Here is a 20,034-nt window from a genome sequence, read left to right as displayed (position 1 = left end):
ACAACGATTGTTTTGTAAATAAATTCAATAAATTGTCACAGTATTGAAGACAATCAAGTGATAGAAGAGTTACTCAAATTTGAAAGTAACAGTGAAAATGATGATTTATTTCAAGATGACACAGATAATGATCCCGATTTTACTACCGTTTTTTCTTGGGGATGCAATTTTTTTTTTTACTCAAATGACAAATATAAGCAAAATAGTAGTAAAAAATTATTCTCTTTGATAACTAAAAATCAATCAGGCAAGGTTGCGAGAAGGGACATTTCCTATCAATGTAGCATGTGGAAAATTATCATGTGTGTTAATCATGTTTCAAGGCTTTCAACACTAAAAAAATATTTAAACATAAGTGGATTTTTATTGTAAATATGTGTAGCTATAGTGACAGTAATGAAAATGCTGATTACAGCAAATAATGAGAAATATATTTATGTTATAGACTAGTACATGGTGATGTTTTTTTGTCAACTTTTTTCAAGAAAACATTATGTTTTTAACCCTTTGAACCCCAGGCGACGAAATATCGTCGCCGAGAAGATATGCGAAGATCCCCGCGGCGACGATATATCGTCGCCAATGAAGTTGCGAGAATCCCCGGGCGACGTAATATCGTCGCCATGGTATATGCGTTTAATACATATTTATTTGAAATCGTAAAATACTTATTTTATGAGTATTAATACATATTTATATGTATTTTATTAAAATACAAAATCGTAAGTACTAACAATTTTGACTATTTATTTATTTAGGTAATATCAGTGATTTTTGTGTTGTACGCCTAGAGGTTTTTACAAGTCGCATACTTTTATATAAAAATTCAAAAAAAGTTTATTTTTAGAGATATCAATATAATTTTTTTTGTACATACACAAAACTAAATTTAGAAAAATAAAATGTGGGTGTCCATACTAAAAATATTTCTAATTTTTTAATTAAAAAATCTTAAAATCAATTTTTTTGCCTAAAAATCTATATACATATATTTTAAAATTATTTTAATGCTGTTAAACATTTTTTTATACTTCAGACTAATCTTTTTCTGTGTATACAATTTCATTCTGGACATTTTGGTGTGTAATACAAGACAATAGTATAAAAAATAGCAAAAGTATATATTTTGTTACAAACAGTATGCAAAACAGCTGTTTCTGCTCCGGGGATTCTCGGTAGTTCTTAGGTCAAATGATTTTGGTACGTTTTTTCCACCATCAATATTTTGGTCTGGGGTTCAAAGGGTTAAGTTTTAAAACAAGATTTTCTGTTTGAAAATATTCATGCATGAGGATTTTGGTAAAAAGAGAAAGAACTCAGCTTAAAAAAAGTAAGTCCCATGGTTTTCTTATGATTAGTTAAAAAATATATTTATTTAAAAATCATTAAAACAGGTGGCAGTGTGAGAAAGATATAAAGATTAGGAAGTGGCAGTGAAAGTGTTAATGCTATGCAAGAGTACACCTTGTGTCACCAGCAGTAACTCTACAGGACTTGCTAAGTAACTAAAAAATAATGCCTATACCGTATGGAGAGTTATAATTCTTCAACTATACACGTGTGCTATCTATCAGAGAAATAGATAGAATGGTTTGAGAATGTGCACATTATTGAACTGTCAATTGATCTTGTTATGCCTTTCCTAAATATAAATATTTATAGTTAGTAGTTAATAATTATAATATCCTGATTTTTTAGTATTTATAAACAGAACCAACAAATATTGATTTATCGTATGATGAATACTTTGTATTCTAAATTGTCTAAATATAATAATTAATAAAGAGTAATATTTTCTTTATAAATTTTAGCCTGTCTGTTTGTAGACTTTAGTAAACCAAATACAACAAAACAAAAACACTCGTTTTCTGGGGGTATGACTACTGTAAAAACCTCAGTAGCTAAAAGGTTAAATACACATTTTAATGTGTAATAGCTCCAATTAATGTTTAAAAGCAATACAAGTAAAATTCTTTGAAGTAAGTAAAAACACTTATTTAAAACAGAAAGATTAAATCATAGAATTTATTAATATTGGTCAATACTAAGGTGCCATAGCCATTCAATTTAATTATGCCATAGGCTTAGCACAAAGAAAATAATTATCAGTCTACAACAAAGAATCAACTCTAAAAATATTTTTTTTTTTTTTTTTTTCAAAACATGACATTTTTAGTTAAATAACCATAAGCATACAAAATTTCCAGATTAATTTAAAGATATTACTTTATGCTTTAGTTACAGTTTTTAAATAGAAAGAAGTTTCATTTCTGTATTATTTTAATTACAATATAAATAGAAAAATCTCACCAGATTCATTTTTTTTTGCAGTTTTTATTTCTTTATGTAGGATACCATAAAAAGGCCAAATTACCCAAATACAGGTAAAATATAAAATCATGAAATCTTTAATTCTAACAACCAATAAGACACATTATACAACTTTGGCAGACAAAAGCAGTGACACTCATTCTATCTGAATCACATTTCAGTTGAAAAACAAACAGCTGATTAGTCAGTTGGCTTTAGACAACAAAACAATCAAAGGCAACTTGTGTACACGGAGGCATTATCTGATACCAAAACAAATTACATTGACTATATCTGCATAAAAACAAGACCGAGCTCTGCTTGCGACTAACTCTACCTCAGTGAATTACACTCAGCAAAATTTAGTATAAATTCATCTTCAAATCTAAGTCTAATTTTGTTCATTTTACCTGGTATTTTCGAAGAAGCAGATCATTAGCTCGTAATTTTTCCTTAAGAGCATTAATTTCTTCTTCCAATGGAATTACCAACGATCGGAGAACCTCAGCATCTTCTTTAGCCTGAAAAATGAAGAGCCGTACGTTAGGTAATAAAACAATGTTATGATGTATCACATTTCTAATTATTTCTTATTTGTATTACCATTCTCTCTTTCTTTGTGAACACTCATTAGATTCTAACCATTCAGAAACAGTATGAGACTGTTTGCTCTTCCACAAAACGAGAAATATGGGAAAAAAGTTATTTCTGAGCTATGGACAGAATCACTTTACGATATGACATTACAACACAAAAGCATTACTGCAAACTACCACTTTACACTTAACTTTCTTAGCTGCTCGACTTTAATGAATTATAATAGAATTTTTGTATAAAAATATATATTGGCCAATTCCAATCCTAACTCAAAAGATAAATCAATTCTTAGCAGCACCCACTTCATATTCTATTCCAATACTAACTATATTATAGAATTTACTAGTATTCTAACTATAATAAAGGTTATTGATGAGCTGTTATTTGAGGATTCTAGTGTAACCAACCAAATCATTTGTAATTATACAACCACTAGCACAGTTTTTAACATTTATACTGAATATTTATGTATGCCAATGAAAGAGTGGCAAAGATCAATTTAACTGTATTTATTTATTTTATGTGTAAAATTAATCAAGGTTATTTTTGTCTTCATGGGAATCAGGTTGGTACACTGTAAAGCTTGATTCCTCTTCTTTTTTATTCAACCCAGCTGTACATCTCAAACAATTGACTGAGAAATTGATGTTCAAAATTTACTTCGAAGCCATGACTTGACAGCTTACATTTATTGTTTAACTTTAATAAAAAAAATCCAGTTCAATTGTTCACTGTTGTTATATTTACTTATATTTTAAATATTCTACTTGTTTTGCTAGATACCAATGAGTAATTAATTGTCTAGAGACTATCTAGACAATTAATGAAATAATTAGACATCGTAATGAAATAATTGTTCTAAAAAATTGACTCCCTTGAAAATAAACATACAATGTACAGTTACAGTAAGAATATTATTGAAATAAACACATTATATTTTTTTTAATACACCAGTAGTTAGAAGGAGACTACCTACATGTTACATAGGTACAATTACACATACAGCAGTATCTAAGACTATCTGTTATAGATGGATCTTGTGGACTGAGATCCACTTTATGCACACAGAATCTAATATAATGATAAGCCTTTAATGATCATGTTGTAATACTGCTGTTAACACAGTACGACACTCTTAAACAAATTTCACTTGTGAAACCCTCAGTATCCACTTCTATATTCCAGGTGTAGCAACATTTCTACACAGGATACCAACACTCATTCTACACACCACTCTTCCCATTACACAGGATTTTGACCATTCCGTGCCGTAAATTTTAAAATATTTGCCTGCACAACAAAATACAAACCAATACTAAAATACATGTACATTGGCATGCAACTATGCCATGTGCGACTTGAACTGACGGCTACATTTGTTTGACAGTTATTTCTGATATTGCCTGAGTTTTCTGGCGGTACAGATTTTTGTTGAACCACAATGAAAAACAATATTTGGTGTAAAAATCAGGTATTCAAAACAACTCAAAAATATAAACAAAGAAGTTTAAAATAGATAGTGATGATGGACTACCACTATGGCCTTTCTTGCATAAGAAACTGACTAAGAAAATTCATCACTCATTTACAGCAGATTAATAAATACTGACTTATTTACCTTATGTAAATCCCTATGTACATGATGTACAAAAAATCTTAATATGTGCCATAGGAGCAAAAAAGTGCTTTGAATCAATAATATAAATTTAGTTTCAAAGTACAACAGTTAGAAAAATTCTGGACTTTTAATACCATAACAGTTACCTAGTCATAAACTTTTATTGCAGTAGGGTTACTGATTAATTACCTCATCTTCCAATATGTTTTTTTTTTATTATATTCTTTGCAGAGTGTTGCATTTAAATAGCTGAGAATTGTAAATTAGTTTCCTTTTTCACCACAAGATGGTGTGGGTTCGTTATTTTGCTTCTAGTCCGTACATGCTGATAAACTTTTATATATATATATATATACTTATATATATATATATATATATATATATATATACATAAAACATACTTGGCATTTACCTAAGAGTAAAGTTTGTAGATCTGAAGTGCATTTTTGATTTGTGGTTATGACCAATACGAAGGTTATTAAATAATTTTATGCTGCAGATAATGTTACTACATATTTAATTTATTCTGCAGTGCAGAATTGAATAAGAAAATCCCATTACTATGATCCAATGTTTATGATTTTATGCTCCATAAAATTGTTTTGTTAGCAGGATTATAACTGCACTTAATCTTAATAAAAGACTTGAAATCATGAGGTTTTCAAATATGGTTTAAAATGATTTAGCGACAACGGTTATTTAGATTTTAGGAAAGAAATACATATGATCGATGAACCCATCACCAATATTAATCTATATGAGTATGCAAGTGTTAGGTTTTCCAAGTTACAGACTATCCTGGAAGTTGTGCACTACTAAATCGAGAAACATAAACAGATGGTGCAATAATCTGAAAGTTTAGTTTCAATCAAAATACTTAGAAGAATATGACATTTTTAAAGTAGAAAAATCGTATCAGAATTTCTTAATATCATTCAAAACATTAATTTCGTGCAAAGTAGTTAAGAAACTTTCCATCGTTAAAGAATCCATCAAACAAAACATACACTCAAACTCGTCACCATCACCGATTCAAACAGCAAAATACCAAAACTGGATCCAACAGCAGCAAACACAGCGGGTACCAAGAAGCGTAAAAGAAACACAGTGATCAACGAAAAGACTTTCTACAGGCGTGTGGCATTATGTGCGGAGGAGAAATCCAAACGAAAGTAGACTACATTAGTAGTGAGAAATCCAGTGAAAATAATGATGGAGTGCGTACCTACATATTTGTTTACCTTCCTCATGCTCTCCTCGAGGTTGTCGGCGGTGGCAATGACAGGGGCCGGTGGGGGGGCGGGGGCTGCAGAGTCCGCCCCCAGCTGGCTGGCTACACGGCGAGCCAGAGTGGAGATCATGGCACCGGGAGCTGCTAGCAGTGGAGCCTCATGCGACTGCCCTCGCAACTCCGTCACTTCGGCCTCCAACCGCTCGTTGGTCCTCCGGAGATCCTTCAACTCCGACTCGTAGCGACTTGATTCCTCTACTGTCTCTGCGCACAGAAGTGAACAGTTGACACCCCACATAATACACTTATACAAATCACTGTAAAAAAGTATCAATACACATAGACGTTTAAATTAAAATATTGCATATTAACTAAGGACCTTTTTCCAATGTTTTCCTCCTTAACAATGTAACCATCTTTACAGGATATATTTGTGTATAAGGTTTTTTAAATATTTTTTTATTTATATCTGCTAACACAACTGACCAAACTTACAAGTCTAAATTACGCAGTGTGACAAATATTTTGCACCCAAACCAAGAAGAATATATTACTTAACTGCCTTAATGTTACTAAATAATTTGAATTACTTCTTTGCCAAAATGTTTAAATTGTATTTATTTAATACAAAAGATGCAGAAAATTTGTTCAATGTTATTTAGTAAAACATGAACCCAAAACGGTAAGCACACACTTTATATAACTCTATAACTTTATAACTCTCAAGATATTTTCATATTTATGACGAACCTGAAGGATAAATACCTATCAATATAAATTACTGATTTCAGACTTTAAGGAATCAAAAACCTTTCTACTAGTTTAAATAGCATTGTTTTAACAACCTTTCAACAGAAATTAGAAGTTAGTAATAATATATATACAGTCAAAACTTGGATAATTTTAATCAAAACTACCTACACTCCAAAGTTTTGGATTAGTTCCTTCAAAATTGTATATTATCAATGTAAAATAATCATGGATAATTCAAAGTTATACTTCTTTAATTCCAAGTTTTTTCCTCAAAGTTAAAAGTAAAATCTTATAGAGTAACGCACTGTGAACAAACTTGCCTTCAGAAATTTTCCCACTACCCTAAGTATTTGCCGCATTATTTGGACATATGTTGTCTAGGTGCGCTGTCATTCCGGCACAAGAATCAATCGAGCAATCAGTTCAGCCTTTATTCAGTAATGCGCCTCCAGTTGTCACAGTTGTGTTTTGTTTGTGCGAGTGATCATAATAGCTTTGAGTTAAGGACATGTTCCATTTTTTTTTTAAAGTCACTCTTATTCTTGAAGTAAAGCAAAGTAAACTAACTAAAATTGATAGACCATATTTAATACGACACATTAGAGCCTAATCTATAGATTCCATATACAAGCTTTTGATCCAGGACTCACAATTTCACGTAATATTTTACTACATTCTTAAGAACATTTTTATCCATTAGTCTATTATCGCCAAAACTACGATGAATAACCGTTAAATTGGTTTAAATCAATGAAAATTTTCAATAAAATTCGTTTCATCTTACTTCCCGATGTTATGTATCATTTGAATTTATAACAATAAACTAATTCCCGATGTTATGTATCATTTGAATTTATAACAATACACTAATTCCCGATGTTATGTATCATTTGAATTTATAACAATACACTAATTCCCGATGTTATGTATCATTTTAATTTATAAACATACAATAATTACGTGATTTGATGAACTATATGCAGACTAACTAACTCTATAACTAAATTAATTCAATACTTCTCATCACAACAATCACGACTAAATTGAACTCTACTCTTAATTATTTGACAAACAAATATATATATATATAACTTTTACTATAACTAGTACTCGACACATTCGTAAGCATCGAGGAATTATTATTTTAGATTTCTTTTAATAATTTTATTTGTGAAAAACAGTGAACAGTTTAAAGTGTGTGTTTTGCCATGGCCAATCTTTCTCCTTGTTGACAATTAACCCTCCAAGTGATGACTAAACCACTTCAAAGTGCTAGGCCATTTTCGAGCATATGACATTTATTTATTTTTTAAACAACTTTTTATATACAAATATATGTTCAAATTGCATGTATTACATATGATTTTTTCACAAACATGTGTTCTATAAGATCAAGTAAAAATAAAAAGGCTTATCTTTTATCATTAAAAAAATCTGGTCCTTCTAACCGGTTGTGTAGTTTTTTATATTTTTATTTTTCAAAATCCTTGACATATAGTTTTTACAAAATGTAGTAGTCCTAATTCTAAAAACTATGCAAAATGTCCCAAACTTAATGCTGAATAAGAAAAAATATCACTTCATAACCTTTTGCACAACATATCACAATACTAATTGGTAAAAAACAAAACAATTTTTTTTCGCCCAAATTTTACTAAAATGTTTACCACATCAAAAAGTGTCGGTAAGTAGTTGAATAGTGAGTATTGTCTCAAAATAAACACATATTTAGTTACTGGTATGAGTAAAAGTAAGAAAAATGACAGATAAAGTATTAAAAATACAGAAAAATGGCTTATATACATATTTACATTAGACTAAAAAAAATTAGTCTGAGTCACTCTCTGGTGGGGGTGCTGCTTTCATCGCTATCATTTCCACTCAAATCGTCATCAAAACAGCGCCTAATAGCACTTGAATTACTAAGTTCACTCAATAGCACAAATAATTACTCAATAAACAATAATATAAGTCACTTACAAATCAAAAGAACGAAGCAAAACAACAACGTCACGATCACAGAGCGTCGGCCGCGAGACGACCGTAACAGACAAACACGCATCAAATCAGCTGACTATTCTTCTTACTCTTCCTCGCAACCTTCTGAATTACATAGTTCTAATTACGTTACTAGATAGGGAATTTATTCCTACATGTAGCCTTATAAACCACGTCATTATTGAACGAACCGTTCGTCTGTGATATGAAAAAATCGAACATATCGCACAGTGCGATAGTAGCACTTTGAGGGTTAAGATATGCTTTATGTTCTTTAACTCTCTTTTTTTCCTGGTTGTTTGGCCAATGTATTTTTAATTACAGTTATCACAATTAATATGATGAAATCCAGACTTGTCTTCATCACTTATTGTAGCCTTTGGATTACCAAATATAAGTTTTCATTTAACTTTGGAATTTAATAATACATTAATATTGGCATGATTTTTAAAACTTTCAGTAATTTCTTTAGTTAAATTGTTGTAGTAAACAGATATACATTTTTCAAAATTCACGGTTACTGCCTTTAATGTAATGAAATATTAATTTTTTTACATATGCATTAGACATACTTCCTGGTCTTTAAAAATTGTATCTCCTTCTTGTTTTAATTACGTACTAACTATTTATACTATTACTTTTATCATTTTTATTTCAGTTATGTGGGTCTGATGATGTTTTCTTTGAAAATGAAAGGCCTCCCAGAAATAAAATTGAATTATTATTGGAGTGTTTGTTTTAAAATTAAGTACTAATTTATAATTCACAAAATATAAATAACAGAACGAGTGCCCTAGATTTAGGAATATTCATTTTATAATGTAGGCTCTATGAAATCACCTTCAATATAATTATTTGTACCATTACGGACAGGACTTACAATATCAGAATCATACTTCCGTTTGTAATTACTTTAATTACCTGATTAACAATAACACAGATGGAAAAATTATTCTACGTATTGATTATAGAAGATCAACACACATAACTTTTCGATCCTGATTAATACATTCAATCTATATCCTAGAACTTACCTTTCTTCCATTTTGAATATTTTAAAACATCAAAAGTTTGTGAGTATTTCGATATCATTTCGTCCATTAGCTATTTGTTATGCTTCTTTTTCGAACTCACATGTAATTAAACCGCATTCTAGCAGATCCTAAATAACCCTTCGATCATCCCACCGTATCTACACAGAATCCAAAGGACGTCACACTTCGCACCCTGCTGAATACCACCATCTGAGACATTCAATCTATCATCGTCTGATTACAAGCAGCTCTCCCACATCATCATCAGTATTTGTGAGCTCTATCCTTTATTAATATTAGTATTTTATTGATTATTCAAAATTTAATAATTACTAAAGATTTTTCCATTTTACAAAATTATATATTGGTTCTTTTGCTTAAAAGCCCAAAACCCACAATATTGATGTTGATGTCATATCTTATTTCTTGTTGTTCAAAAGTGTACCACATTTCACAAGTTTAGGAAATGTTATAAGCATTCTAAAACACTTTTTTCTATATTAAAAATAACAAAATTGTTTTAAAGTTTGGATGGCCATCATAATGGAACAAAATGAAGTTGGCCAAACTGGCCAAAGAACTTAGTAGAGATATTAATAGTGTCAAGTTTTTTATACCAAATTTCAACTTATTATATATATATATATATATATATATATATATATATATATATATATATATATACTTTTAAAAGGGTGATTTTGGGTTCTGTGGGCCATGATCATTGAAGTTATTCAGTAATTTTCTGTTAGTGCTACCACAAGGCAATAAATTGATTTTGTATACAAAATCTAATCTACCTAAAAGTATTGGATAGCACCCAACACAAGGATAACAAGGATAAAATATTTAACAGTGAGTGGAAAGAACTGTAAAAGAGCCAGATAATGAACACCAGATAATCCAGAAGTGGATGAATGTGAACTGGTTTAAGCAAGCTTTGGATTGAGACAAAAGTGTTATCTGGATCCCTTTATTGAACAAAAGCTGAATTTGCTGTATATTTGGGAAAAAGTTATTTTAAGAAGTGCCAGTTGGTTAGACTGTTTTAAGGAGGGAAACAACATTACATTCATGTCTGTGTGCGGTGGACATGGCAGTGTAAATCACAAAGTTGCAAATAACAGGAAAAGCTGTTTTATAAATGATTTTCTCGGTGAAAGAAATTTTTAAAATAGACAAAACCGGTTTGTTTTTTTAATGTACTCCGGACAAAAGATGACTGGCAGCAAAGGAAAAAGTAATGAGTGAGTAATATTATAAATTAAGAGACAATATGGATGGCACCGAAAAATTGCCTTTACTGGAAATAGGCAAATCTAATAATCCAAGATATTTAAAAACATTAAATCCTAATCAATTTAATTTAAATCAAATAAAAACTTGAATGACATCAGAGCTATTTGAAGAGTGGCTGATAAAAGTCGACAAAAACTTCTAAAACCAGAGAAAAACAATCATCTCATCAATGTTTTCCAGTTGAACATATCATCAATGTCATCTAGTTTGAACATATCATCAATGTCATCCAGTTTGAATATAAGCACTTTCCTAATCTGAGGAAGGCCGTTGACAAACAAAATCCTCCACAACATCCCAACAATAACCAAGAATACATGAAAATTACTTCAGACTTAAGATATCAAATTGATCAACAAATCAAAGATTCAAAAAGCATAATACATGTTGATTTTCAAAATGATCTGTCTCTAAGAACCCTGTCTACCACTGAAAATATTTGGCCTCTAGTCCCCAAATAAAAATACCCAATTTTGGTTCGAGTTGCATTGAGATTGAAAGTTATATTCAGTTTCTACTCACTTGAGTAAAGCATCTTTTTCAAGTATGAAGTTTATAAACAAAACATATAGTAACAGACTGACAATTAACATTTGGATAACTGCATCAAACTGGCGGCTACAACATACTTTCCAAACTTCAAGAAAATACTTGATGGCCAAAAAGAGTTCCACTCTTCTCATTAAAATGTGTATTTGAACTTTTTTGTTACACTTATTATCTATTTTGATTAATACCATAAATAAATGTATGTTTGTGAGCAATAAATGGTTGTTATTTCCATTTTGCGTACTTTCTTTGATCCAATATTTCTTCAGGCTCGGTAGAAGATTTATAAATGCTATGTTATCAAGAATCAAGAATTTTATTGCCATTGACAATTTACATTGAATAGGCAAAGTCAACCTAGTTTGTAGTTATATAAATATTGCAAGAATAATAACGAGAAAGTACAGAATGAGAATCATTATAAATATAACTATTACGAAACAGTTAACCTAGACATCCCTTTGATAGTTTATAGATATATATAAAAAAGAGAGAAAAAAGAAAAAAAAAATTATTATAATAGTAACAATAAAATATAAAATTCAATCTTAGGCACAGTAAATTAAGTTATTTAGTTAAAATTGAACATCTTGTTGATTCACTGGCTCAAAATTTTGGTGACCACTGGTCTAATACATCACTGAACATTTATAAATGGAATGAAAAGTGCTATAATTTTAATTAAGAATGAAAGTAAACAAGACTTTAGTGATATAAATAAAAGTTACAGCTGATTTTGAGTTTGACTGCCAACCTCTCACATTTTAACTGAATAGCTATTTCGATCTGTAGCATAAAAAAGAAGGTACTTTAAAACTAAAACCTTTTGAGTTTTATATTATTACATACTAATCTTCCATATCACTTATTTCAAATGTTTACTAATATTTTCATTAAAGGTAATCTTTCTGCTATCAATCTGTCTGTATACCAAGATAAAAATAGAAGATCAAATTCTTCTACTAAGATATATTATTGAAGCTACTAAATACTTTATAAAGGAAACAATGTTACATTATGAATTAAATTTGAATTTTCTAACCCTCAACTCACAGAGAATATCGTACAGCTTTAGATGTTTTGTATACCAGATTGCTACACAGATTGTATTTTTTTCATGTTTTAACCTATACATAGATATACTCTGTTAAAAAAACATTATTATACTATAACAAATATCATAAATGGCTTTTGAGACTTCTATGCAATAATGGAAATGGGACAATACTGAAATTAATTATCTTTTAGGTGCAAGGCAACTCGGAACATGTTATCTACAATCACCTGTGACGAGTTGCTGCAGCGAGGCCACCTCATCCTGGAACTTGCGTTTCTCCTCCTCCAAGTCGAGTCTAGCGAGTGTTGCTTGTACTCGAGCCTCGTCCAACTCGCTCTGCAAGCGTTTCAACTCACCGGTGAGCCTTGTCTGCTCCGACGAACCACGCTTTATCTCCTCTACACCGACCAATAAAAAAGAACATACATTACACAAGGATATTTCTAACTCAAATTCCACAACAGACATGAAAATGACTACACTATTTTATGAAAAGTAGTCGATAAGTGAGATTCGATTCTGTTTGAAACACAAATGAGTGCAGTGGTGCTTTTTTTGCATAACCCAGTTCATAACGTGTTTGGTAGTGCCTATTACAAGATCAATCAAACATTTTTTGCTCTGTTACAGGCTATTAAAAATGCCAGTTTGATTTTTAAATCCACCAACTGTGTGCAATCTGATTCAATGGGCGATAAAATTGAATTCTGTAGACATCCACTACAAACTATTCGTGCAGAATGTGTAAGGGCATTAACAACGTTATATCTGGGAAAGATGGACAAACCTCCATAATAGAAAAGAAGTCGACTACGATCTGATGTGACAAACGCGTTCAAAAAAATAAATAATAAAATCAGAGAAAATCGTCAGTTTACAATAACAGAATTATGCACCTTTCCTTTTGTGAAATTGTGGGCAATTTTGTACGATATTGTGAATAATGAACCACAGATGGTGGAATTATACAAGAGTATTGAAATGCCCTCACTTAATAACATTACAAGTGCCACAATACACTTGGTAGTCAATAGCTGTGTGTTAAAGCAACAAATTGTATATTTAATTCAAAATCTCTTAATGTATTGACTCATTTTATAAGTAAATTAAACTTATTTCCCAAACAACCCTTGTGGTTAAGCGTGCAATGAAGGAACATGGTGAAAAAGCTCACAACACAACAAGGAGTTGAAAAATTAAAGTGTAAGAACAAAGAATTGCATATTAGATACATATATGTGTGGAATGTACAGTACACAATGAATGTTACTTAACATGTAAATATTTTATTTCTAATATGCTTGAAAAAAAACAACTCTTTCATATTTCATATTTCCAGTTAATACATTGGTTTGCAAATAATTTATTAGCACTAAATCTGACAATCTTATTTTGGATAAAAAAAACAATTAACAGACTAGCACAATTATACTAAAATTTATCACCATTAACGTCTTAAGACTTTCTGTTTATTGGTCATTGCTCAGAAAAAATATTTTAAACGACAGCAGGAACAGGTATATCCAATTTTATATGTCATAAAATAAATTTAAATATGGTGTTTCATGAACAAATAGTAATTTTTTCCCATTTTTTAAGTTGAAAAATGTACAGTTGAAAAAATAATGATAAAATCTTCCCTGATACCCAAACATTGAAATAAAAAGACAATATTTTTCTCCAGAAACTCATGTGAAATTACACACAAGACCATGATTTTTTACATTGATACTACTTTTTAAAATATTTTTCTAATTTTGTAATTATAAAAAATGTTAAAAATCACAGAGTTTTATTTCTTATTTTTCAAGTCCAAAGGAAACATCACACAATTACAAGGATACATATCAGACTGTTTTCTAGTTGCAATACTTAGTTCTTATAATGACTTTTTATGTTTGATGATTAATAATTGTTACAATCTGTTACAAAAATTCCTACTCATTAAAAATAACATAGTTTCCCAACTGAATAAAATAAAATCCCAACTATCATTATTAAAAAGTTCCAAAAATGAAACCACAAGGAAACCAATACTAGTCCAAAAATTAGTGAGTTTTACCAGTGTGAGTGGTGCAATCCCAAAAGCGAATTGTGCCAAAAGGAAAATAAAAATATATATATATATATATATATATATATATATATATATATATAAAATAAAATAAACAGGAGAAGAAGTATTTTATAGAGTCAACGCAATTCCCTTAAGGGATTCAATATATATATATATATATATATATATATATATATATATATATATTTACAATACTATATGAATGTCAATTGCTATTAATATCTTTCATTTTAAAATACATTATGCTATTAATTTGTCATCATTTTTTCAAAATTTTGTACAAATGTATTAAATATTTGATACACGTAAAACTTATAGACACAATGATAAAATAAAAAAGTAACATAATTATTTAAAACTTACACATTATTTGTAAATAATTACGTACTTACTTGTAGAACTTACTAATAGAAACAGAATAGCTGTGTGACTGTTATGTTCAACTTAAATTTGTAATTGAACTGATAACAACACACACAATCTAACACCGAAACTAACCTCAACACAGTTAACAGTTGACGATAATGAAACCAACAAAGTGATTAGCTCTATGGTTGACGACAGGGCCGAAACAAATGCAGACAAACACACTTTGATCTGCTGGATTGTGACACGACATTAGTAAAGTTTGTTATCAAACTCAGTAATTGTATGCAAGCCGAACGGCCGGGTGGATGTGCCTGTGCCATGCCATACTGCCTATTGTTATCAAGCTGGAGAGATAACAATTCTGTTGCAAAGAGAAAGTGGAATAACAATTGTTGACTATTGTAGACCAACAGCGTGGCATAATTCATCGGAATGTGTATTCCAGCTCATTAACACAGTTTAAAATCTACTATTATACAGATCAATAGAGTTAAACTTTATACACATTAAAATACATGCTCAATAATTTTGTCTATTTAAAAAAAGTAGTAATTACTTTCTTGCAGTGTTCAACATTCGTAGTAACCAAATTGCTTTTTTATCAATGTAACATTGTTGGTACCACACATTTTAATTTGTGATGTATGAGAATTGAAAAAGGTCACAATTGTAAAAAACGCACAGTTTACAAAACTGTTATGGATCTTTCCATTTTTCGACGCAAAAATGTAGTTTTGTACAACAGTCAACTGGTGTTCATTTTTATCTTGATTCAAAAGAATTTTAGTTTGTAGCCATTTGAAAGATTAAAATTATTTTAACTTTGGCAGTAGTTTCATTTTAAGGAATACCTAATAAGTTAGATATAACAAATTTTAAAATGATGATCTCGAAGTAAGATGCAGAGTGTTATTTTACATAGACTACAGCTATGTTTAGAATCGAATCTACTATATTGTCTTAAATCAAATCGATGTATTGGCTCGAAGTAAGATGGCAGAGTGTTATTTTATCCAGACTAAAGTTATGTTTAGAATCGAATCTACTATATTGTGTTAAATAAAATTGATGTATACATTTAACATATAACATTGTAAAAGTATTGTAAAAAAGTATGTAATTCTTTTTGAGTACATATATAACTGTTATTTTAATATCAATTAAGATGGTTGATTATTGCCACTCGTCCTTTTACCCATTACTGGACTGGCTAAATTCACAATTCAGTTTAATTAAATTAAAATTAATTCAATTTTTCCACTAACAAAGAGGAACTATGTTCCAAGTTTCAGTAGGACCTTTCTGTCAATAAATATCTGTCACACAGACGGACAGACAAATGGGCTATCTTCTAATCTTTTAGTGCAAAAAAATACAGTTCTTCTATGTACCCAGAGGACTGAGTTTAAGATTTAAAAATATAAAATAATAGATTATTATATGACAACAGTTGGTTATAGGTGGATGAAGACAGAAAAAAATAAAATGTGAAAACAAGTTTTTCATATTTTAACCCTTTTGATGCCCTTCCATTTCGACCACTATTAAAACTAGCAAAATGAAGTTCGTTTTCATTTTTGGAAAACGTTTTTTCATTTAATGAAAAACTGTGTTGCATGCTTGCTTTACATAGTACAAACTGACTTCCTACGCCTTGATTATTATTTAACCAATAAATCTATACTCACGGATTTCCACAGTGAAAACACAAACTCTGTATTTGCTAATGTGGGCATTACCTCACATTTGTTGTAGAGCACCACACAACTCAATATTGTATTGACAGTGAGTGATTTATTGTGAATATCTATTACCTGAACAGTCTGATTTTTTTCTTAGGTACTGGAAATAATCTAATTTTAAAATGTTTCAATATTGTGTTTTACAAATCAAGGCAAAAGGTTCAGTGCAGGGGTGTAACCAATGGAGAGAAATAAGGGGAATCAATCACCCTTGAAATTTTGAAATAACTAGGTCAAAAATAATAATTTAGAATCCTAGTGCTGTGTTTATGTAACTTGTACATGTGTGTCTGCGTTGTAATTTGTAAACAACACTTAGTGTATAATTGATCATTATAACAATAAGAACTAATACAAACTAGTTATTACTTAGGTATATTCACTCACCACCCCGTTAAAATGACTAACAATTATATTGGGAAAATTAAAATTCAGACGGAAACTTATTAATGACACCTTTAATACACCGTTGTCATGGTCATCAGTACATCTGCCTGTGACAAATCCAATTTCTTCCTAACATTCAAATGCCTTCATGTCAGCTTAGAGGTCCAAACTTTCCTAATGATATTTACATGTACAGGTATTGCATGCAACATTGTATAAAAATCTTAAATAACACTTTACAATAACAACATTTCTAAATCATTGCCTCAGGGAAGTTGTATGGTGCAGTTATACATTCCAAGTATTGGTGAATATTATTGTTTGGTGTGGAGATATAGCAAAGAATATGATTAATGAAAATTGTTTAACATATTAAGAAACTAAACTTGCAGAGTATATCCAAAAATTTTGTAAAATTGACTTACTAATTTCAGTGTTATAATTTATAAAATGATTTAAATTTCTGTAACTCTTTTAATAGGTTACACTGATGCCTTCAATGCATCTTTAAGTTTTTCTTTCCAATTTGCAATTATTTATTACAACATTAAAAAAAAATAAGATTCACAAAACAAGAAATACTCACTTCAGGCACAGGCAATGTGAGGAACATGCAGTTTATAAAAACGTGTACCTGAATATTTACATGCCTTAATGTATTATGGTCAGTCTTGCTCACAACTATTAGCAACTGACATATGTGTGTTGTTGAACGTAAAATGTTACTACCGGTCATAGACTCGGAACTTCAAAATTCCTGGAAGGAGAATAGGCAACACTGACACAGTTGCCTGAGGCTGTTAATGGGTTAAATTATATGTGACACAAGTCATTTAAGATTTAGGAAATCTTATGAGCGAAAGATGGCACAGTACATAGTAAATCTCGATTAACAATTGTAATCCTTAAAAAAGATAAAAAAATTAAGTTTTGATATTTACATTGCAGAGTAAAAATTCTAGAGGGTTGGTTGTATACTTTTATCTTACACAATACTAAATATTTTTCAGTCAAAGTTTATTTTTTCATGAAACTTATTATAATTGCTTTTATCATGTGAAATCAAAACTTTAACCCTGAATTATGTCTATACATAAGTAATATTTACATAAAACAATTCCTAATGAATTATCAAGTAATAAATCAGGAGCTTTTTTAATTTTTTTTTAACTTGGGCAAACAAGCTGAGGAAATCTTTCATGGCATTCAGTCCTAAAATAACCTTTGCGCTGGATCTTCAAGTGACAGGATATTCAGGATGGGTGAGATTGGTGGTAGGGGCCACCTCCTGTCAAGATCCCATACAGTTGTCCTCTGTAGTAGACTAGAGCTATCGATCAACCCTTTCACTCCAATATCTCAACATTTGTGGTTAGTGAAGTGCCGCTCCTAGACACTCATGGGATTGCCCAGATGTAAGTGACACGTCGGTTTTTGCTGTACCCAGTACTTGTAAAAATTGTTGAGCACTCCTTTTTGAGGTCATCCTATTGGAATTTTAAATGTGTCAAAGTAAGTCCTGTTGATCTAAAAATATCCTATGATTTTCTCTTTTTACATCCAATGGTTCAAAAATTGGCAGCAAAGAATAATCTGTTTGATTTTGCCTTGAGTAAATTGCATTTTACTGGTGAGATTTGATACATGAAAAGGAAATTTAAAATAGAACAAAACATCACACTATTTTTTACCTCTAGACTAACGGCCCTAACTGTCGGGAAATAGTACGTGGCCTGACATACCATATATGTAATAAGAACCTTCTATAATTAAATCAAGTAACCCAGTCATACAATATAACTTTGTCAATTTTGCAGCAGGAGATGGACATTTTTACATTTTTTCAATGTTTCCAGTGTATATAAACTAAATCTTGATGCAGATACTACTCTGTGTATTTCTTAATTGAACTGTTTCCTTTGCCATCTATTTTGGTGCTGACTGAACTGCCCAACAGAAATTTTTAAGACATTTGTGTAGTTAAAAAAAAAAGAGATCTAAGCTCCCAATTACTCTAACCAAATCAAACTAAAAAATCATTGATATATCAGATGGAAAGTACTGAGAACTACTAACTTTGAAAACCTGTTCATTATAAGTACTTCTAAATAATAAGTATATTTTAATTTAATTGTATTCCAAAATATTTGTGAATGTTTTCAAAATAGGATGATGATGTAAACTTGTGATCAACACTTTAATCGGCTTTGTTGAGACAACCTTTACAAAGTAAAAAATAGTCCAGTGGGTGCAATAAGCATGAAAGCAAGGGGTACTCAAGTCTGCAATCTTTAAGATGAACATGGCTTCTACAACGCTGACCCTAAAGTTGAGAGTGTGTCTATCATCATTAAAGTGATGATATATACAAATATCATAAAATAAACAAGCCAACAAAGCTAAATGAAAACGTCAAAGAAAGCAGTGAACGACGAGCAAATTATAGAAGCAACAAAAGCTTTAGGTTTCACTACTTACCCTCTTTCTGGAGATAAAGTTCCTTCATTTTGGCTCTCTGAAGTCCAAACTCCTCGCGCATCTGCTGTTTTTCCGTCTCGTGCTGCGCGGCGCGGTCCGTCAGCTGTTGCAGTTTGAGGAACACATCTGCGTAAAGCAAAGAAAAGTGCAGCTGCAGCAGCGTCGCGTGCAACCCGTCACACCTACATGCGCTCACACTCAGCCAGCAGCCCAGAAACACCTTTCATTTTGTTTTTTGTTGTACGTTTTACAACTTGATTTAATTTTTCCGGTCAAACTACTACATTCATTTCTTGCAAATTCAACAGTAAAGGTTTTATTTTGTGGTTAAGCATACCATTATATCTGGATTATTATCCTTTAATTACAAAAGAAACCTTTTATTCAAGCCGTTTCCGAGCAATTTATTATAAAAATAGTTTTGTGGTTATTAACATATATGACACTGCTACACCAATAAAAAAAACATCAATATTAAAAAAAAACATGTATATTTTTTGCTAAATGAGGTTTATGAAGTATTTTATAATTAGTA

At 30.4% G+C, this 20,034-nt stretch overlaps 1 protein-coding gene across 2 annotated transcripts in view; it reads right to left on the bottom strand.

The window, feature by feature from the left end:
* The window catches only part of LOC124372651 (rab GTPase-binding effector protein 1-like), a gene marked incomplete at both ends in the record, with an annotated part of 59,906 nt that extends 40,281 nt beyond the window's left edge, over positions 1-19,625 (bottom strand). The window contains 4 exon segments of one of the 2 annotated variants that reach the window (XM_046831054.1): positions 2,721-2,831; positions 5,755-6,020; positions 12,674-12,844; positions 19,500-19,625. In XM_046831054.1, coding sequence (XP_046687010.1) covers positions 2,721-2,831; positions 5,755-6,020; positions 12,674-12,844; positions 19,500-19,625 — 674 coding nt within the window. 2 annotated transcript variants of the gene reach the window in all.
* Positions 19,626-20,034: the final 409 nt, after the last annotated feature.

This window comes from Homalodisca vitripennis, unplaced genomic scaffold (assembly GCF_021130785.1).
Source record: "Homalodisca vitripennis isolate AUS2020 unplaced genomic scaffold, UT_GWSS_2.1 ScUCBcl_3688;HRSCAF=9369, whole genome shotgun sequence".
NCBI classification, from domain to species: Eukaryota; Metazoa; Arthropoda; class Insecta; order Hemiptera; family Cicadellidae; genus Homalodisca; species Homalodisca vitripennis.
The sequence above is the reverse complement of the archived record's forward strand: the minus strand, read 5'-3'. Positions and strand labels throughout refer to the sequence as shown.